We start from the raw sequence: 22,105 nt of genomic DNA on the forward strand, positions 1-22,105 counted from the left end.
TCTTAATTTCTGCTCAGACCCATTCTTCAGCCTTCTGTGGATCCTGTGAGCAGCACACAGGGACGACTGCCTTTTCTGCTGGAGTGAACTAGTGAGCTTCTGCTACCTACAATCAAAGCCCTAAAGGTACAACCAATCAAATGCTTCAGGCTCTTACAAGCAAGCCCTGCCTCCTAGCCCCCAACAAGTAGTTGTACTAGTTCTGCCGGGGACCTTCCAGAATAGGGAATTCACAACCTGAACAGTAGCTGGAAGTAAAGCCAGGCACCACCACAGATGGAGCATGTGGATTCGGGCAAGCCAATTAACCTCTCTCTATCCAGACTCCTCGTGGTAAAATGGGAAATATAATAGTAATTAATGTAGAGAGTTATCAGGAAGATTAAATTAGTTAATACACGTAAGCAATAAGAACAGTAGCTCAGATACTGGCTAGTAAGTGCTAAATAAAAGTTAGCTATTAGTTCTTGATAAAAATTTAACATTCTTTTTTAAAAAAAATTTTTTTAATGTTTATTTATTTTTGGGAGAGAGAGGGAGAGCACGAGTGAGGAGGGACAGAGAGGGAGACACAGAATCTGAAGCAGGCTCCAAGCTCTGAGCTGTCAGCACAGAGTCTGACGCAGGGCTCGAACTCACAAACCATGAGATCATGACCTGAGCTGAAGTCTGAGGCTTAACTGACTGAGCCACCCAGGCGCCTCTAAAAATTTAACATTCTTATATTAAGAAGCAAAACTGTATAATTCCCATCACTTTATCTAAATTTAACGAAAATCTGAATATTAAAGTTCAAATTTATAATATATCAGAAATAATTACTTTACAAAATGCTTTCTCATCTTAGAAAAGGATTCAATCTGAGATCCTTGAAAATAGCACACTTTATAGAATCAGACTAGAATATATGTTAATTATCTATTTCCTTAACAAGTGGTACGGACTGAATGTTTGTGTCCCAAATTCATACGTTGAAACCTAACCCCCAATATGATGGTGTCAGGAGGTGAGGCCTCTGGGAGGTGATTAGGTTATGAAGGTGGAACCCTCAGGAATGGGAATAATACTCTCATAAGGGAGAAGAGATCCCTTGCCCCCTCCACCGTGTGAGGACACAGCAAGAAGCCCGCAGTCTGCAACCCAGAAGTGTCGGCCCTCGCCAGACATCAAATCTGTTAGAGCTACGACCTTGGACTTCCAGCCTCCAGAACTGTAAAAAATAACTGCTTACTGTTTATAAGCCACCCAGTCTGTGGAATTTTGTTACAGCAGCCTGAATAGACTACAACGACGAGCCTTACTATAGGATACTGACTCTGTAGCCGGGAGCTAGTCTCATTGCTTTACAAGAACTGCCTCATGGCTCGTCCTCACAACCCTCCAAGGACAAGCCGGCACTATGACGGTCCTCCCTGGAGCACAGACATGCCAGGTCGCAGTGAGCTGGTGGAAGAGGCAGGACCTGAATCCGGAAGGTCTGGTTCCAGAGTCAGAGCCCTTAACCACAACACTCCCCTGCCTCTGCGACTTTAATTACAGACAGGCCAGCCACACTTATCAGTCCCACTCTTGCCGCATAAAGCAAAGGATAGCTAAAATAAAAGGCCCCCCAAAATGCCACATGCTCACCTGAACTGTTCTGGAGATTCAGCAAAATTTTTTACTGCTAATGGGGCCCTCGCTCCCGTGGCCTCTTTGGGACCCCCGAGGCTTCAAAGCACGGAGGCCTTTCCGGCTTGCGGAATTTTCAAGAAACCTCCCAGACCCCGTGATATCCACCAGCACCACAGTCAAGCAAAGGTGCTCAGTTCGTGTCCTTCAGGCATGTCCCCTCCACTGTGGCATCCTTCATGGGCCCCTCCCGCTTTGGACCTCCCTCCCATAATGAAACCGGTTTCCTAAAGTTAGTCCAGGTGTGTCACAGAATTAGGAAATACAAGCCAACAACGACAAAGTAGCCCTTCGCCCCCAATTCTGAGGGGTTTGAGCTCCGGCATCACAGCTGAGGGCTCTTGTCCTCCCGAGGCTCTTGGCATCTTATATACGGTGATGGCACGCTGTCTCTGAGAAAGTGCCTAGACAGCTCCAGATGCTTGTGAAAGCTTGAGGCCAAGCATACCTCTTGGGTATATAGCATGTCCTCCCCGTGGTCCCCTAAACACGGGGATTATATAGCCCCGAAGCAGCTCAAGTCAACATACCTCGACAACGAACGGAAGCCCTCTCCCAAAGGATGCATCTGAATAAAAAGGCACTTGAGTCATCTCTGGAGGCATTTGCTATCCACGGCTTCCGCTCCTTAGGTGAGGTGTTTGCTCACCCGGTTCTACCTGACTACCCTTTTTAAACACCCCCTAATCATATCTGTATAGGGCGAAGTAAACATTTCCCAGTTTTAATGGACCGAGGGAGATGGCAATCCATACGTGCTGTAAAATAAAGTCAGACAAAATAAGAACATTCATATTTCAATAACGGTTCCAGTCTAAAAGACGTGGGTGTTTGTGTGCCAGGGGCACGTGAGAGGCCGCTTCAATCCCCAGGCCCGGCGGGGGCCGGCGGCCGGAAGGGGAGAGGAGCCCGTGAGGCCAAGAGAGAGAGAGCAGTCACGTGCTGAAGGCCAGCCCTGGGGCCAGCTGCCCAGGCTTCATCCAAACTCCCTACTCACCAGCTGCGGGTTGTCATGGGGTTAAGTGGAGAAATACTTGGAAGAGTGGCCGCCACAGAGCCAACGCTATAAACGCGTTGCTGTTGATGGTGCTTTGATGAAATGAGGAAAAGTAGCAGACACTGAGGGGCTCGGGTCTGATCTGAAGGGGGCACGAAGGGGAGGCCGAGAGCCCTGTAGATGGCGCGGGGGTGCCGGTAGATGGCGAAGGAAGAGGGGAAGGGGAGAGATGCCAGCCAGATGCCAGCCCTTTCCCACGTGTGGTGTTGGGTCGAGAGGTGGCGGCGTGGCCGGGGCAGAGGGACGTGGGGCAGATGATGCCAGGGCCACACACCCCAGGCGGCAGGTGACATCTCCAGATCGCCTCCTTTGCAAGAAAAGAAGGGGGATTTGGGAGTAGCATTACATCTACCAGGAAAGGCAGGTCCATTCGCTGTAATCACACCTCTGCCAGCTCGCTACACCCCAGGCCATGTTCATTTAATACCGCGAATATTTTGTAGAGCAATAATTAGACTCTAAATGGCATCCTAATCATTTGAGCGGTAGTCAAAATGCCACTTGTGAAAATGTTGCTTCCCTTTGGGAGCAAGGGCTCGCCCTTTCCAGTCTATTTTGGCTCTACATAAACCAGCCAGCCCTGAGGGGGCTCCAGGAATGAGAAGCTCTTCTGGCCCAGGCAAGGGATGTAGCGATCACCTTCCTAGTACCCAAAACCCAACTACACGAACTGGGTGCATGGCAGTGACAGCAGGACAATGCCACGAGCAAGGAAAAGCCAAAGCCTATTTTTAGAATTCAAGAGTGAGATCCAGCAGCCAAAACCCATGGGGGGGTGGGGGGACAGGAATAAAATAATCAGATACCCCTCAGCTTTACCCTGGAGCTTATGTCTCAAATCCATCAGTATTAAAATAGAATAACACACCGAGCTGTCTTCATTATTCACCGTCGTGAACAGGTTGGCCATATCCTAACTAAAAGTTCTTGTAACACAGATCCTCCAGTGGTTTAGGAGAATTTTCTTTTCTACATCATATATACTTAATGAGTTCGTTGATAAATGTAATCCTTTGCAGCTGTGTAAAATTGTAGTTTTTTGTTTTAACTTTAACGTGGCGTATGGATAATATTTCACCTCTTTACTTTTAACAATGAGAAACTATCTAAGCAATTTACACATTTTGGACCAATATCTTAGACCCACAGAACGACATCATCAGAGAGCATGTTGGGACCCTGGAGACTGCCCAGCCCTATTCTTACTTTACAGATGTGGCAACTAAGACCCAGAGAGAAAACAGGGCCTGCCCAGGGTCACATAGGGGCAGATCTGAAATTAGAGCTTTGACACTCAGTTCTGAGCCCCTATTTCTATATTAACTAAAAATAAGAGTACAAATTACAGATCTACTTGAGAGATCTACTCTACGAGAGTCTGAGTCCAGGAGAAGCTTCTAAAAGTCATGCTTCTGGGACTCTCAGCTACCAATAAAAGTTCCCCCACCCAGGTTGTGAGGAAATAGATGAGGTCCGTCAAGTCTCACTCAAGTTTTCCCCTCAGAAATGAGAAATAAAACAGAGTGAACCCCACATCTGTGCCCCCATCCCATTTATCTTTTTGCTTTCAAACACCAGTACCGCTCCAAGCTGAGGAGTCTCAAACCTTTATTGTTCAGACAAGTGCTTAAACCAAAGGGTACCACTGCTTCTGGCCATGGCGGGAGGAATAGAGAGCAGGCTGGTTTCCAAAGGTTACCGACTTTATTGTAGACTTTGAACGCTGGACACCATCCTCTGGCACGCTCTCTGCTCAACTCTATGAAGTGACTTGATCAAGTTTGCCTTGCGAGTAAAGGGTCTCCAGGGTCCTAATCAAAAACGATTCCATCTGCCACTGCACTCATGTAGCTGTTATTCTTGCAAAATGAATCACTAAATTCAAGAAACGGGCATCCTGTTCATCTACCTCCTCCTCAACTCCTTCTAACCTTGGGTCTTCATCTGTTTTCAGTCCACCTGCCCTGGATGGGGGTGCCGGGTGTTTGCCCTTCGACCACGGCTGCCGCTTCACCCATGCAAGGGCTGGGGGAGGGAAGTGAGGAATCAAGGTAACAGCAGACCAGGGGAGTGTCACACACAAAACAGATGCTCAGCGAATGCTTGAAGGAAGGAATAAACCTGGGTCAAGTGGCGACCCACTCTTCCAGATATGCTTTTAGGAGGCCACCCAAACAAGGAAGCACTTGGGAAGAGTACAGTAAAGTGCCAAGAACCTGGAGCTGGCGTCACGTTAGGAAGGGCTACCGTAGTATGGCCTGTGAGCCAAACCACACCTGCTGCCTGTTGGCATAGAGTCCAAAAGCTAGGAGTCCTTTATAGACGAACATTTGCCATCAATTTGATGAGCAGAAATACCAACTTTGAACCCAAATTAAGTGAAATGTCATCCTCCCAAATAATCCCGTTCTTCTCATTAGTGGACCTGTATCACAGAAAGTTGTATTCATTGTTACAGTTGGAATGTAATCAATAAAAATTCTGTGGAAATTTGTTTCCTTTCTCGTCATACCTACATAATATCCTTGATTTTGCCTCTTGGTCCTCAAAGCCTAAAATATTTAGTGTCTGGCTCTTTATAGAAACGTTTACCAACCCCCAAACTAAAGGCACGGGGCATTTTAGGCTGGAGGAAAGAAGACGGCATAACAGCTGCCTGTCACTGAGGCAGAACCGAACTTGCTCTATTGTTCCAAAGAGACAGAACAGATGGAAGTTATAGGAGACAAACTTCAGATCCATCCTTTCTACTAACCAGAGAGAAATGGAATGGTACATATCACATACCAAGAGCTGTGCTATTTTATACCTATTGTCTCACCAAGTTTTATGACGGTCTTTGAGGTGGGAGTCCAGAATGGCTAACTCTTTCCAAAATCACAAGCTAGGAAAATGTAGTGCCACGATTTGAACTCAGATATGCTTGGACTCCAAGGCTGAGTTTTCCCACTGTACAATGAAAGACCCTACCAAAGCTCAAGCATTATCTGCCAGGGTAATTACAGAGGGGATTTTACTTGAGAAAGCACATGATCACCACCACCAATAAGAACAGCAACACACACTTTGCATATACTATCCCGTCAATCCTTACAATAACCCTCAGAGGTAGGTCCTATCATTACCTGTATTTTCCATGTAAGGGGACTGGTGTAGAGAGGTAAAGGAATCTGCCTACGTTCATAATCAGCATATAAAGTAGCAGAATTGAGATTCAAACTAAGATCTGATATCAAAACATGAGATATTGTCAGGAGGGCAACACTTTCCAGATGACCTACAGAGTCAACACAATCTCTATGAAAACTCTAACAGGTCTTTTTTGCAGAAATGGAAAAGCCAATCTTCAAATTCATGTGGACTTGCACGGGGCCCTGAATAGGCAAAACAATCTTGAAAAAGAGCAAAGCTAGAGGACTCAAACTTCTTGATTTCCAAGCTTGCAAAGCTACAGTAATCAAACCAGTGCGGTACGGATATAAGAATAAACATATAGACCAATGGAACAGAACTGAGATCCCAGAAAGAAACCCACACATCTATGGCCAGCTGGTTTTCCACCAGGGTGCCCAGTCCATTCAATGGGGGAAAGAACAGTCTCTCAACAAATGTTTTTAGGACAACTGGGTTTCCACATGCAAAGAATGAAGTTGGATCCCTACCTGTATACAAAAGTTAACTCAAAATGGATCAACATTCTAAAAGTAAGAGCAAAGACCATAAAATCCTTACAGGAAACATAGGAGTAAATCATGACCTTGGATTTGACAATGGATTCTTAGCTATGACACCCAATGCATGAACAGCAAAAGAAAAAAATAGACACAGTAGACGTCATCAGCATGAAAAGCTTTTGTGCATCAAAGGACATTATCAAGAAAATGGAGAGACAGCCTACAGAATGGGAGAAAATATTTGCAAATCATTATCTGTTAAGGGTTTATTATGCACAATAAAGAAAGAATTCCCACAACTCTACAACAAAAAGACAAAAACCCAAGTTTAAAATGGGCAAAGGTCAGGGGCACCTGGGTGGCTCAGTCGGTTAGGTGTCTGACTTCGGCTCAGGTCATGATCTCATGGCTCGTGAGTTCAAGCCCTGTGCTGACAGCTCAGAGCCTGGAGCCTGCTTCGGATTCTGTCTCCCTCTCTCCCTTCCCCTCCCCCGCTCACACTGTGTCTCTTTCTCTCTGTCTCAAAAATAAATAAAAACATTAAAAAAATTTTTTTTAAATGGACAAAGGTCTTGAATAGATATTTCTCCAGACAAGACACACAAATGGCCCAAAAACACGTGAAAAGATATTCAACAGCATTAGTCATTTGGAAAATGCAAATCAAACCCACAATGAAATACCATTTCACAACTACTAAGATGGCTACGAGAAAACAAAACAAAGCAAAAATAACAAGTGTTGGTGAGAATGTGGAGAACTTGGAACCCTTGTGCCTCGCCACTGGGAATGTCAAACGGTGCAGCTGCTGTGGCAAATAGTTTGGTAGTTCTTCAAAAAGTTAAACAATTACCGTATGAGCCAGCAATTCCACTCTTGTATATATGACTTTACAGAACTGAAACCAGGAACTCCAATATGTGTTTGCCAGTGTTCCCTGCAGCATTATTCACAGCAGTCAAAAGGTGGAAACACTGAACACGTCCACCGATAGATGAATGGATAAATAAAATGTGGCGTATACATACAAAGGAATATTCTCCAGACAAAAAAAGGAATGAAGTCTGATACATGCGATCAGACGTGTTACACAACAGAGTGGAATCTTGAAAACATTAGGCGAGGTAAAATAAGCCAGACATAAAAAACAAGGACGGCATGGTTCCCTTTACATGATGCAAACTCATAGAGACAGAAAGTAGATCGGAGGTTAGCAGGTTATGGGGGGTGGGGAGGAGGAAATAGGGAGTTACTGTTCAATGGGTAAAGACTTTCTGTTTGGAATGATGGACGATTTGGAAATAGTCATGAAGGCTGTACAATATCGTGAATGCAATTAACTCACTGAATTGTATACCTTAAAAAGGTTAAAATGGCACATTAAAATTTATTGAGGGCCATAAAAACAGAGCAATGATACTTAATTCAAAAACGTTTCCATAATGGTGGACATGGAGGTGCCAGGGGCCACGTCAGGAGGTGAGATTCTTTGGGGCAGGCCTGTCACACAAACGTGACATAGCCGATCCCTGCTGGGTGACCCCCAGAGCTGGACCAGAGTGGGGATCTGTAGGTGCTCTGGCCCATGCTGGGCCCAGCTCTTCCTCTGTTACCTATTTCCCAGCTAAATGACCTTCACTCTTTGGACTCACCTGGGAAGATATACTCACTGCATATCCAGGGAAAGTTTGTCTTGAAAATCAAAGAAAAGGGAGCAGGACGAGAATGTCCATTGGCTTTGAGTTTATTCAGCAAGTTTCTACTGAACACCTACCGTGAACTAAACATTCTGCCTTGATCTCTCAGAAGGCCACGCCTCTAGTGGTCAGGCCACACTGATGCCTCCTAGCGAGCTGGGCACGTAGGTCAAGGCTGGGCTTCTGTAGCCCAAGTGGGGCCGCACGAAACACCAAACTCTAATATAAACTGACAAATGGTAGGCCTGTTCCGCAGACTTAGACATTCAAGTGTCTTTCACATGCTCCCTGATTAAATTAGTGTTTGGGTTAGGAATGTGTAAATGTCCCTTTGGTACAAGCACTAGCCAGACAGTTCTACCCACAGAACTATAATGTTGTTGAGATTTACCAGAAACGAATTGGGAGTTCAAAAGGAAAGACAAAAATACCACTTCTGTCTTTAAAGCTGCCGTCTCTATGTAGAGGGGACACGTACACCCTTCCCAAAAGGACCCCCTAACATTCTGTCAAGAGGGAGCCATTAATAGTCAAATTCAAGAAACAAACCTACTTCGCAGTTTGGGTTCATTCTGAAAAAAACAGAGGAAGCGGGGCTTGTTGCTTTACTTTTAATAGCACGGGTTGTCATGCCAACTAGTGCTCCTGTTTAAATTGAAGGGGAAGAAAGAAGTGTTCCTTCCTACACAAACCTTTCAGCGGGGCTCACAATTAGTCTTCTAAAAACACGAAAACTCATGGCGCCAGAGATACGGTAAACACCATGCTTATATTTAAGCCTGTCACAACGAGGATGTGGGAAACCTCTGGTTTGTACTGCCTTTACACAAGGCTCCTGCCCGGTGATCTGGCTGTGCGCTGCCCTGAAAGAGAGCAAGGCATTCCGTGGGCACACACACAGAGGCGGCCGATCTCGAGACGGGAGGGCAGCCTTCCATCTTGAAGGAACACAACTGAAGAGAGAGACAGAGACAAACACAGTTTTCTGGTCAAGGTGGCTCTGCTCCCCGCGAAGGCACCGTTCCTAAAAGGCTGGGTCCGCACAGTGCTGCACAACACCCAAAGGTGCCAGTGATGCGGGGAGGGAAGGGGAAGGCGCACCAGGTGCTGCGGCAGAGGGACCCCCTCGGTGCAGGGGTGCCGAGGGGCCCGGGTCAGCGGCAGAAGGACGGTTGTTGGCTTCTGCTCATGCAAGGTCCCAGCTGGCATAAAGGAAAGTCTGCTCAGTGTTGCTACGGCAAGCAGAACCTGCTCACAGACCAGCCGCGGGGGGCACGGCCGGATCCCATCAGCGAAGGGCACAAGCAGTCTGTCCCAAGATGTTGGGGGTTCCCAACCCAGCCCCGTGCCCGTCTGGTGTCCTCTCCTCCCGCTCCTCCGTGAGAGCGAGCCCTTGTCTCCCACGTCCTCAGGCCTCACGCCCTCACACCCTCACAGTCCTGAGGATGAAGGTGTCTCTCTGCTCTGAGACTTTAATTCCTAGCAGTCCTTGAAGAGCCAATTCAGGAACCAGCGTTCCTCCTCTCTCTCGCACTGGCCCCCCACCTACAAACACTGCGGCAGCCTACCCGGTCTGTCCACCTGTGGTGAGCATGCCCTGGGCTAACCAGTCTTCTCTAATCAGTGTCCTTTTGTGTATTTCTATTTAATTTCCCTAATTAATTTCTGGAAGTTTCTGGAAGCCAAAAGGCCTTTCTCTGTACACTTTGTTGCTTCCCCTGTGCCTGGAAACCCCTGAGCATACGGTGGTGGGGACAGCACAGAAGCACACAGCGGCCACGTAATAAGCTCCAGTGCTGGGTTCGTTCTGAGTACCTTATGTGGTTTGGCAAATAAGCCTCACAATAGAGGCTGAGAGAGGTGTGATTATTAGCCCCATTTTGCAGAAGGAAAAACCGAGGCATATGAGGTCAATGACTTGCCAGGATCACACAACTGGTAACTGGCAGACCCAGGACCCAAACCCAAGCTCTCTGACACGAGGGCCTGGGCCTGGGCCACACTTGGTTGCTGCCCTGGGTTTGGGGGTTGAGAAGACAAAGACGGGGTGGGGAGCCAATGGAGGGGAGAAAAATGAGTGGGAATATCTATTGCAAACACATATGATACTATCCCATTCCTTGAAACTTACGTAAATGTACATGCATTTATTCACAAAGAGATACATGAAAAGGTGGTCTCTATGATGTCAATGGGTAGTCAGCTGTCTCAGGAGGGTGGGGCTCTAAGTGCCTTTTATTTCCTTTTCCATATTTGTCTGTTCAGTTTGATTTTCAAGGAGTCTGCAAGGTGCTGCATACTGCAAAAATGATCACCGATGAAGTCAATTTCATCATGGGAGGAAAAGGGAAACAAAACAAAAGAAAAAGAAAGGAAAAAGAGGGAGGGATGGGACAAGCCATCACGTGTTTCTGATCGGAAGGGTGGCATGCCACACCTGTGACTTAGATCACCTCGGGGACAATGCAGGAGGTGAAGACAGACATACTATTCTACCGCGATGAATGCCAGCAACGACAATCCCTAACTCTCATGGGGCCCAAAGAAGTAGTACAGGAAGTTGAAAATCCAGCTGCCCCCACAGCAGCACGGCTCACCACAGTCAAATGGCCATCAACAGATGAACGGATGAACAGGTTGTGGTATAATCTACATGATGGGCTGTTATTCGACCGTAAAAAGGAACGACATACTGACAGGCTACAGTGTGGGTGACCGTGAAAACATTATGTTGAGTGAGAGAAGCCAGACTCAAAAGGTCACTTACTAGATGATTTTATTAATAGGAAATACCCAAAATAGGTAAATCCATAGAGTCAGGAAGCAGGTTAGTAGTTGGCAGGGACTGGGGAGAGGGGGGAGGGGGGACAGTTGCTTCCTGGGGATGAGGTTTCCTTTTAGGGTGCTGAAAATGTTTTGGGATTTGATAGAGGTGATGCCTGCACAGCACGGGGAATGCACGGAACGCCACTGAATCGTGCACGTTTAAAATGGTTTAAGTTTATGTTACGTGAATTTATCTCAATTAAAAGACAGTCCAATTAGCTTTTAACCTAAAGCCCCAATAAAATGGAAGGGCAAATGAGAAGAAAAAAAAAGAAAAAAGAAAGAAAGTCCCAGCAAATGAAGGAAGCAGGACACTCCACGGAAGATGTGGCCTGGGGCCAGAGGAGAGAGGGTCCCTGCTCAGCCAAGCGTGGACTTCCGTAACTGAGCACCGAGGTGCCACCGTCTCCAGATACCGGGAGCTTTCACCTTTCTCCTACAACACCTCCTGTTCTAGCTAAAAGATATGAGACAACACGGTCATCAAATATTTGCTGCGGGAAGCTCCAACTGCAAAATCAAGTAGAAACAGCAAGAAAGGTTGAAGCCACGTATTCAAATGCTTTGCAACTGGAAGCGGACCCTGCGGGGAGCCCTCCCCAGCATCAGCCATACCAGATGGCAACTGCCTGCTGCTTGGCTGCCTCCCCCAAGACTGGGAGCCACTCACGGGCAGGGACCATGCCTCGTGCAAGGCTGTGTCCCGGCCTTTATCACAGTCCCTGGCTCAGAACAGGGGAATGCATATACCTGTGTTAAAGAAATGAATGTCCTCCATTTTATATATCTTATCACTTGACTTCTATATATATTTTTTAAGTTTTTATTTTCATTTATTTGAGAGAGTGCACAAACACATGCAAGCGGGGGGGAGGAGGGAGAGAGAGAGAGAGAGAGAGAGAGAGAGAGAGAGAGAGAGAGAGAATCCCAAGCAGGCTCCACGCTCAGCACGAGACTGGCACAGGGCTCCATCTCATGAACTGTGAGCTCATGACCTGAGCCAAAATCAAAGGTGGGACACTGAACCCACTAAGCCACCCAGGCGCCCCTGATTTATATTTTTAATAGATAAAACACAGCCATGGGATAAAATCCAAAGGCCTCCAAGGAATGTAACGGTGGTAAATTTCCCTTTCTCTTACCCTTGTGCTCCCTCACCTACGAGGCAACCTCTGACGCTGTCCCCATCACTTTAAACGTGACCAGGGCAGTGAAATTCTGAATTGCAAAAGCTCCGGCAACCAGACCGCCCAGTGACTCGGGCGTCAGGTCATCACCACAAGATGGAAGCCACATGTGATACCAAGATGAAAGTCATCGGAGTGCAAACAAGGTCCCAGTATTCCGTGCTGGGAGGAGGCACATGCCAGGCTTGCAGAGGAACGCTGCTAAGGTGACAGCCGTCCCCCTAGAGTCATTCATGGCATGTCGAGAAGTCCGTGGGCAGGGGCCAGCCAGCCACCTCCAGTTCCTCACACCTGATTCTGATGCTGGCGCATTTCAAGCTGAGGCAAGGCCACGTGGCCACATGATGGGACGAAAGCAGACACACAAACCGCAATCACGCTCGGACCCAGAGAGATGCTTTAGCGGTTTGTCTAGAGGAAAAACGTTCACCTTAAAAGAACTCAACGGAGAGCTGGGTGGCACTGTCCCCACGGACAGGCTCCACAGTGGACACGGCAGATGGGAACTCAGCCGGCCAGGAGGAGAGGGGCCGGGGAAATCAAAGCACCCACGGTGGCAAAGAATCTGGGCAGCGTCCCCAGGGGCATACCGTGTGCGACAGGAACATCTGGACACACTGAGCCCCGGCCTGTGAGGGGCTTTTTTTGAAGACTGAGTAACCATTGCCCTGTATAGTCACCAAACCGAAGCCTAAAAAAAGACCCGGGCCGCGCAGGCTCATCTGTTCTCCAAGGCTCCTGCCTAATGTGGCGAAGCACCGGCGAGAGGGTGAGCCGGGTGCTTATCTGATTTCAGCCAATCTGTTACTGTATGTCATTCCCTGTCCTCGTGCCCAGAGGCTGTTGCAATGTGTATAAATTTAGAAAGAAAAAGATAAATAACATGGAAAAGTCCATTTTAACAAAATGAGTTGTTTTCTTTCTTTTCTTTCTTTCTTCTTACTCCACTAAAGAAAGGACAAAATGATCGTGTTACTTATTTAGCCCTTACCGTGGCGGAATTTGGTATTCTGGGCAGCAGCTCAATAATGCATGACCGCAGCCCAAGATTAACTAGCTTCTTCTGAAATTGTAAAATAGTCAAGCTTCCATCCCAAATATTTTTTAGAAGCTGAAGGAACAAAATGACAGTACCTCGCCCAAGATCTGTAATCAACTAGAGCGTCTTCTGATCGAGCCAAAATCTCTGAACGAAGACTGTGCTTATCGACACGAATGTCTATGCCAGCTCACTGACCACACACGGCGGTGCCATTTTGCCCCAGGAGTTATGCGTCGATGCTTTAAATAAGGTAAAACCTTCATAAGGACATTAGTATCACGGATGGGAGGTTTGGGGTTACGGTAGACATTACCCTCAAAGAGAAACTGCTTGAGAAATGCTTGCCTTCCCTCACACGCAAATTCACAGCCAGGGGGTTTATGGACCAAGGTAGGAAGTCGCCACCAGTGGATTCTACGAGCTAATCATTTAGCCCAATTCCCACTCCACAGAGTTAAGTGATGGGCCCAAGGTCACGTGGCTGCCGTGGCAGAGGGGGTCAGGACCAGGTCTCACAGCCCTTCCCCGGGCTTATTCTGCTGGCACCACTCCCCACCGGAAAGTACCAGACTCAAGCGCTATACCTCCGACAGCATCTCGTACTGGCCTCTCCTGCCAAGGGCAATGGTCAGCAAATCATAGACCACAGATGCGCTCTGCAAGCTGATGAGGCGGTCACTCTTGTGCTCGGGTATCCGGCTCAGCACAGCATCCCGGTTGGCCTGAAAACAACGCAGAAGAGAGAAGCAGATGGTGAGCCAGTCCCTGCACACCGCCAGTGTTCGGGGCAGAGAAGCCATCTAGGCCCTCCTGCCCCTAACAGCTTGCCGAGGGCCTGGAGACAGGGGAAGGAACGAGTACGGGGCTTGTCACCTTGGGCTGTTTATTCAAATTCCCCAGAGCACTGCAGCACATGGTACGGGGTGTTATCCAAACACGAAGGCCCGGAGGTGTGGTTCTAGAGGACGCTTGGTACCTGTCAGCAGGCATTGGAGGGAAGCTTCGGGGGCTGATGGGGAGCAGGGTGGTTTCTCCTGGGCTCGGGCTCACAGCCAGGCTTGCTGCAGACACAGCCAGTGCTCGGGGGCAGCAGAATGACCCATCAGGTACGGCCCTGCTGTGCCTTGCCTGTAGGTCCTGCTTCTGCTCTACATTAAAGAGCAGGGGGGAAGTCCCCAGTCCCATGTTCCTATCATCAAAGGGTGCCATTACGTTGTGTCTGTCAGTCCTGCGAAGACGTGCGGTCCTTTCCCTGTGTCACTAAAGCAACATTCAAATCCCTATATGGCACCTTCCCTGGAACAGACTACAAAGACTAATGCAATCTTGTTTAGGGAAGCACAAAACAGCTGTATCAGAGAAACCAAGAAGCCAACAGATTTTTGTCTTAAAAGCTATTACCGAGGACTCAAGAGATCACCTTGCCTATTTTCCATCGCCGCTGCTTGGCACAGAAATACAGCAGGCACATTCAAACTTATTAATCTCATCTATCTAGAAATCAAATGCTCTTTACGACAACTTGTTTCCGTTACTTCCGAAATTTAATTTCTCTACAGATTCTCCACACATATCCCATGTAACAGGGACGCTACCTACTCTAACCATTTTCTTTTTCTCCCTAATAGGGAGCCGGAATCAACTAAGTTAGATTTTGCCTCTCTTTGTTCCCCCTGCTAGTTAACAGAAGTCTCCAGATCTATCCACCTCTAGGAGGACAGAAGGGGCCCGTTGGTTTTTCCTGCGAAGGGGTGCCTGAGATACCAGGGTCGCTCGTCCAGGCCGGCTGATGATCATCTCCCTGCCTGACATTTAGATGGCCGCGCGCACACCTTCTCTCTCACAAACGAGGCAAAATGCTTTCTCTGTGTGTGAGTCCAAGGCACTCACTTTTAGCCACCCATCAGTACTTACTCACTCGAAAACTCCTTGCTCTTAAATGTCAAAGACAAATAAGAATACATAAGACAGGCCACTTCCTACAAAGTGAGTCATCTCTTATGGATACAAGCCTGCTTTTGAAGATTTCATTCTAAGGTTTTCTTGTTAGGAGTGTCTTTGAGCCAAGAAAAGAAACCCTGAGGGAAATAGGAGGGCCTCCTGTAAGGGGTCTCATTTTATTTACTTGCCATAAATGTTCCATATTGAGACCAATGCCTGGAAGAGAACAAAACAAAGCAAAACAAAGCAAAATACTACTTAGGGGATATTTTCAAGTTATGCCAAACACACTTTTTTTTTTTTTTTTAATTCTTAGAGAAAATCTATTGACGTCTTTTGATTAAAACCTCAATACATCCGGGGCGCCTGGGTGGCGCAGTCGGTTAAGCGTCCGACTTCAGCCAGGTCACGATCTCGCGGTCCGTGAGTTCGAGCCCCGTGTCAGGCTCTGGGCTGACGGCTCGGAGCCTGGAGCCTGTTTCCGATTCTGTGTCTCCGTCTCTCTCTGCCCCCCCCCCCCCCCCGTTCATGCTCTGTCTCTCTCTGTCCCAAAAATAAATAAAAACGTTGAAAAAAAAATTTAAAACCTCAATACATCCACAGATAATAAATACCACAGAACACCGTGTCGGTGGTAATTGTGGAAATGTAGTTCTGATGACCCCTTTCTCCTGGGGAAACTTCATTTGACACTTTCTTGCAGGTGGAGAGACTATGGATAAATTGACTTTTCTAAGTTAAAGTCAGAACCAACGAAGATACAATTTTCTCAGATACCAAAAAAAACACAGCAATTCTCAACTGGTTCTGAAATTGAGCACATGAAACTTTCTGTCTAACAGCTGAAAAATCAAGAAGTCAAGGAACATGAAAAAAGGCTTGTAAAGGCAACTTAACTGAGACTTCTACCTACATAATTACGGAATAATTTACAGGGAGAGCACAGTCATTTTGGTTGGAAACCCAGACCTCCATATTTACTGATGATGTCATTGGATTTCACCATCCTCTGAAGAGAGTTTCCAGAAATTCAATACCACAGAGCCAAATCGGACTGTCTCAAAGGGATCTCAATTTTGAGTATTATTAGTTTCTATCATTTCAATTAAGGAGCAGAAAAGTTGGAGACATCATTCCCAAGACATCTCCACTTAGAGCAAGCATTTCAGAGATGTGCCTGTGTTTTCCAGACTCTAAACTGGAACACACAACCTGACCACAGAACACCATATTTTCAATCAGAATTGTCCAAGAAATCTAAAATGTGTGGTCGCCACTCTTTCAGAACTTTTACAATGTCACCATCCCAATCTGCCCAAATGAAACTAATTGCTAGGTTGTGGAGAGCCCCGCCTAGAAGGAGGGCACGAGAGCTAGGAGGCCAACTCGAGCTGGCCCCCACCAAAGAACTCATGACGAAGCACGGAGAGACCGGCTCATTCGCAAAACAGTTCCCGAATGCCACAGAGTGCCAGCCTGTTCACATACATGCTTTCCCTGACTGTGCCAAGGCAGAGTAGAGAATGTAAATGACACCGTTCTAAGTTACCAGCTGACAGTCAAGGAAAGATGAGTCAAGGGGGCAACCTGTTTCCTTCAGAGGAAGTAAGGCCAATGACGTCAAAGAGGTTCCAAATAAAAAGCAGTGGTAACTCAAGCAGTCTTGCTCCTGTAAACATCTCTGGGCCATTTCACAGAACAAGGAAACCCAAAGCTTGAAATTAAGGCAAGGATGCTAGCCTCCCTGACTAATCCCAGCCTCTTCCAATCCCTCCTTCGCTCAGCATACAGCCTTCTTCTTGTGTTCCATTTCTAAATCTTCTTCGGCTGAGCGCATTTCATGGCTCCATTTAAACTGCACACTTGGGGAAGAAGGAAACTACCTTCTCTCGCTTCAGTTTCGATTCCTTTTCTTCCACCTTCTCCACCTGCCTGTCTGGTGAGGAGGGAGATATGAGAGGATGCAGCCTAATCTGGAAAGAGCAACAGACCACTGTGGGATGCATCCGTTTTGCCTGCTCTGGTCCTCATCTACAGAATGAGTGAATGGGTGGGAGGACATCTAGGTCCTTCCAAGTTCCAGGAGCCTCGCCATTCTGCTCAGGTGCTTAGCACACACCATTTAGGTGCTAACGTACTAACTACTATAACACAGATTGCTTCTCAGAGTTTCAAGCCAGGCGGTCATGCCTAGTGATATGCAGAGTAGAAACCCAATAAATGGTGAGTAATGAAACACTAGATGTAAACTTTGATATTCTGGCCAGACATTACGAAAACATTTCAAAGGAATCTGATGGCCTGGCAAAAACTCCCGCACAACAGCAGAGCAGGTAACAGGAGCGAGCTCTCACGGCCAGGGACTCTGCAATGCCCAGGGAGTGGGCGGGAGACCTGTCCAAGGAGCTGAGTCTGCTCCATTGGGCTCCTGCTTTAAAAACCAGAGGTTCGGGGCGCCTGGGTGGCTCAGTCGGTGAAGCGTCCGACTTCAGCTCAGGTCACGATCTCACGGTTCATGAGTTCAAGCCCTGTGTCAGGCTCTGTGCTGACAGGGCAGAGCCTTCAGATTCTGTCTGTCTGTCTGTCTGTCTGTCTCTCTCTGTCTCAGTCCCTCCCCTGCTTGTGCTCTGTCTTTCTCTCTCAAAAATAAATAAAACATTTTTAAAAATTAAAAGAAAAAAAACCAGAGGTTCACATACACCACAAGTTATTTATCCCTAAACTCTCCCTCCCACCCGGGCAAGTTGAGAAGCCTCAAAAAGGTTACCCTCTGGGGGCTTCCTTCCCGTTTTAGGGTTACTTTGATGGTCTTTTTAGCCGCAGTTTTCTGATACACAACTGTGCTAGTGTTCCATCAATACTCACCAGGTGGGCAAATAAATGAACTCAGATGCCTGTTACCTACTAGGGCAGAGAAGTCCCATTCCCCAAGCTGACATTAACCTACAGGGCACATTTCTAACCGTTCCAAGAATTAAGAAACATCCCTCTTTTCAAACCCCCGTTGTTTTTCCCCCCACCCAGCTATCCCCTCTAGAAAGTATTCTTCTCCAAAGAAAAACAGCCACTGTACTGATGGAGTCACCGTATCACAAACAGGACTGTAGGAAGAGGGGAAAGAAAAATGTAAAAACACATTCTACTTACCATTGATTCACTGATCAGCAGTAACAACAGGGCTTCTTCAGTATTTTCTTGAGGACAAAAAATGCTGTGTAAAGAAAATCAAATGTTATACATGGCACTTTCAAAATAATATAATGAACGGGACTGATTATTAAAAGCTTTTAGATTTTTTATATAGAATCCACACAAAAAAATACTGTACATCAGGACACTTGAAAATACTGTATCATCTGGACAGTATCATCTGGACACTTGAATTAATTTGCTTATTTCTATGGTAATCTATGGAAGTTTTAACAATATTTTAACTATGCATTTTAACAGCAGGCAGCAGAGTGAAGTAAAGCTGTAAAAACCACATTAAAAGCCCAAATAACATATATGCCAATTACAGAGGCAGAAATTTGCTACAAACTGACATTACCTCCATGATAAAGCTCTCTCTTAAACCCATTATAGGGTATCGATTATAGGCATTTTACTAAGCAGGTGTCTGCTTACCTATTTCTTGCTAACTGCCGTATCTTATATTGTCCATTAGATGAAATAAGAGATTGGAAGCAATTTTAGAGTTTGAATCATTTCTAGAATACTGTAAGAATTTGGCGAGCCACCTTAGTTAAACACACATGTTCGTTACAGGGTGGCCCGCAAGAGCTAGCTGTCTTATTAATCTGTTTTATGGAAGTTGGCTGAGCTATATAACATCTTGGATTGAAAGAAAAAGCTTTTAAGCTCAATGTTGCTCCTCGAGATTAGAGAACAAAAAAACCCAAACATACCCCCAATCTCCATTCTTTATAGCTTATAGCCTTGCACTTTGAGCATTTTTAAAGACTTGTAGCATTTTTTCCCTCTGTTCTAAAAGCTCTAGAATCCTTTGAGTAGAATTGGAAGTGTTATCACCAACTGAGCCAAACTCGACTGTTTCACGGAAAGGAAGGGGAGTGCAATAAAAATGAACTTGGTTAAAAACACACAAACAAGGGGCCCCTGGGTGGCTCAGTCGGTTAAGCGTCCGACTTTGGCTCAGGTCATGATCTCACAGTTTGTGAGTTCGAGACTTGTGTCAGGCTCTGTGCTGACAGCTCGGAACCTGGAGCCTGCTTTGGATTCTGTCTGTCTGTCTGTCTGTCTGTCTCTCTCTCTCTTTCTGCCCCGCCCCCACTTGTGCTCTGTTTCTCTCTCTCTCTCTCTCAAAAATAAATAAAGCATAAAAAAAATTTTTTAAACAAACAACCCCCCCCCAAAACAAAACAAAACAAAACAAATCTCCTGGACGTTTTGGAGACGATTACAAAAGAATAAATCTTCCCAGTGATAACATCACAATCATTTCAGAGATGGGATGACTCTCCCACCAAAATGGTGAAAAAAATGTCTTCCACATCATTATAGATCCTTGTTTTCTCTGAAGCGCTGGCAACTTTTGTATGGCGACAAAGGACCGTGAAGAGCAAGACAGAAAAAGCACAGGGCCTGGTTCTCTTTTTACAACTCTGACGTCCCTAGAGGTAAGGAAACCACCTGTGGATGGTTCCCGTTGCTCTTGTGGGCTAAAATTTTACGAAAAGGCTGGCCTGTAAATGATGAGCAAGATTCTGGGATTTGCAGTGAATTTCCTAAAGGAGGTAGCTTGAGGTGAGCTGGGTTTTTCAGAGATGGAACTCTTCTTTCTCCTTAAATTCAGAAATAGAGCCTACAGAATTTGAATGAAGAGTGTTCATGTGTGTGTGTGTGTGTGTGTGTGTGTGTGTGTCCACCCAGCAATCATTTCCTGATATTCTGGCTCCAGCTTACATACAACTGGGACCTTACAAATAAAGCAGTAGCATTAACCTTTTTTCTCATGGCTAGCCAGTTCTGCATTGTCCAGACTAATTGAAAAGAAGAGAGAGCCCATGCTAATTGTGACTTAACACCAGCCCATTCAGTCCATGGATAATCCCTAAATTCCATTTGAGCCATCCAGCCTGCTTAAATGCTAAGTTGTGTTATTTTTACCAGAGCTGCTAACAAGTAACACATTAACTGATTCTAATTCCACTTCCTCTACCCTTCCTTTCGAGGCAGGCGAGATGGGTACTCCGGAGCACTGCAAAGCTCTCAGGGCTGGCAGGAGGAAGTGGGGGGTGAGAGAAGGAGGAAGGTAGTTTTAAGGGACAGGTTGAAAAACTATATATCAGAATGCACCCCTTCCAATACTTATGGATTCTCTAGACCCATTTCTGTCCATTCCTCCCTTCTTCTCTGTTGAACCTGATGTGGAGCTCAGGGTAGATGTCGGAATTGTGACAGTCTCCTGGTGGGGACCAAGAGCCTCAGGGGAGGTCCCAGGGTGCTTGGGTCTCAGCCTTGTGGAGTGGGAAAGCTGGGGCTCTAGACCCACAGGACATTGACTAAAGGGTACGGTGCAGGATTAAAAGGAGCAGAGAGAAAACAGGGCCCGTGGGGGGTGAGGACAAGCTCCTGGGGGACAGACTGGTGGCCAGCGGAGGGGGTAGAAGCACAGTGCTGCCGGGTAAGATGGAAGGACTGCACTGAAAGCCCAGCCACATTACTAACTCACGGGCTGACCTGCAGGCAAGCCACTCTTTTTCTGACTTTGGATGAAATTTACCAACTCACTGTCTGACTCTACACAAAAGAAACAAGGACAAGAAGCTTCACTTACAAACAGTGATCATGACCTTGCTGAGGTTCCCAGATAACAGCCCTTTCTTAAAATTTTCCCAGATAGGTGAAAAATGTCACTGTATGTGGTATAAACCATCATACAAAAGAAATCAATCGAATTTTATCCAACTGCCGTTCATCTTTCTGTCATCTTTAGCCATTACACAACTAATGACGAGTCAGATGTCTGGAAGTCCACGGCACCATCTGGGAGTCAAAGCAGACCCTATTTAGGTACAAAGATGGCCCTGAGCACCTCCAACCTGTAAGAAAGTTATGTGTAAGTAATGACGACATCAACTCCAAGGCCCAGCAATGGTGCCTTTTATTTTGACTATGTCTTGCCTGATTGTGATACTACTAGGGAATCTCTGGACAAATACAGCCTCTGAACCACAGCCAGTGGAGAAGAGCTAAAGAATCAAAGCCAACAAGGCTGCAGCCCCACCCCATCCCCAAGTCACACTGTTAAAGATGCTGAGACAGAAAACACATCAGTCCCAGGTTTGGAAGGACAAGGATTCCAAGAAAGAAAAACTAATCATTAAGAGTACCTGCTGATTACGAGGGATCAGCTAGCCTGATGTGAGGATCAACCAGGCACACAATTCCATACAGGTCAACATCCCCTCATGTCAAAGAAAGAAGGGTCCTTCGTTTGGGTCAAGTCCCCTGAGCTATACTCTGGAGTGGACTGGGTGAGTCCCACAAAGCATATGGCCTTGGACGAGGCCTTCTGCATTCCTGATGAGAAGACAGGCCCTCCACCATGACTGGAAGCTGGGCCATGTACACTAGAGGTGAGCCCAGGGCAGTAACCGGGGGCACAGGGGTTTGCTCACACGGCTTAGTTCTGCCATCAGATGGTTCTCCTGACCCTTCAAGCCCCCCATCTTCACACTTTAAACAGTGTCCTCATCTTTACCCAAAGCGTGTGCACTGGCTCTGGGAGGTTCAGACCTATATTTAGAACTCCATGATAGTCACTCTCTCCTCCTGGGCCTACAAAGGAGTTCGGCACATCTGGCTCCAGGCTTTCAATAAATGTTCTCATCAACCACTTTCTGGCACAAAAGTAGTTTTTAATCTCCCTCCTTACTTTGCATAAATCACGAAGTCGAATATGCATTTAATGATCTAAGCCACCTCAAGTGTTCTTTACAAGGAGGAATACAATAGAAGGAAGATATACCTGACATGTGTACACT

At 46.5% G+C, this 22,105-nt stretch overlaps 1 protein-coding gene across 6 annotated transcripts in view; it reads right to left on the reverse strand.

Annotated features, from left to right (window-relative positions):
• Positions 1-22,105, reverse strand: part of TTC7B (tetratricopeptide repeat domain 7B) — a 253,767-nt gene that overhangs the window by 113,537 nt on the left and 118,125 nt on the right. For all 6 annotated transcript variants that reach the window (XM_053224825.1, XM_053224828.1, XM_053224827.1 and 3 more), the window contains 2 exons: positions 18,243-18,306; positions 13,739-13,876 (listed from right to left, as the gene is read on the reverse strand). In XM_053224825.1, coding sequence (XP_053080800.1) covers positions 13,739-13,876; positions 18,243-18,306 — 202 coding nt within the window. The remainder of the gene's footprint in view (positions 1-13,738; positions 13,877-18,242; positions 18,307-22,105) is intronic.

Source organism: Acinonyx jubatus, chromosome B3, assembly GCF_027475565.1.
Source record: "Acinonyx jubatus isolate Ajub_Pintada_27869175 chromosome B3, VMU_Ajub_asm_v1.0, whole genome shotgun sequence".
NCBI lineage: Eukaryota > Metazoa > Chordata > Mammalia > Carnivora > Felidae > Acinonyx > Acinonyx jubatus.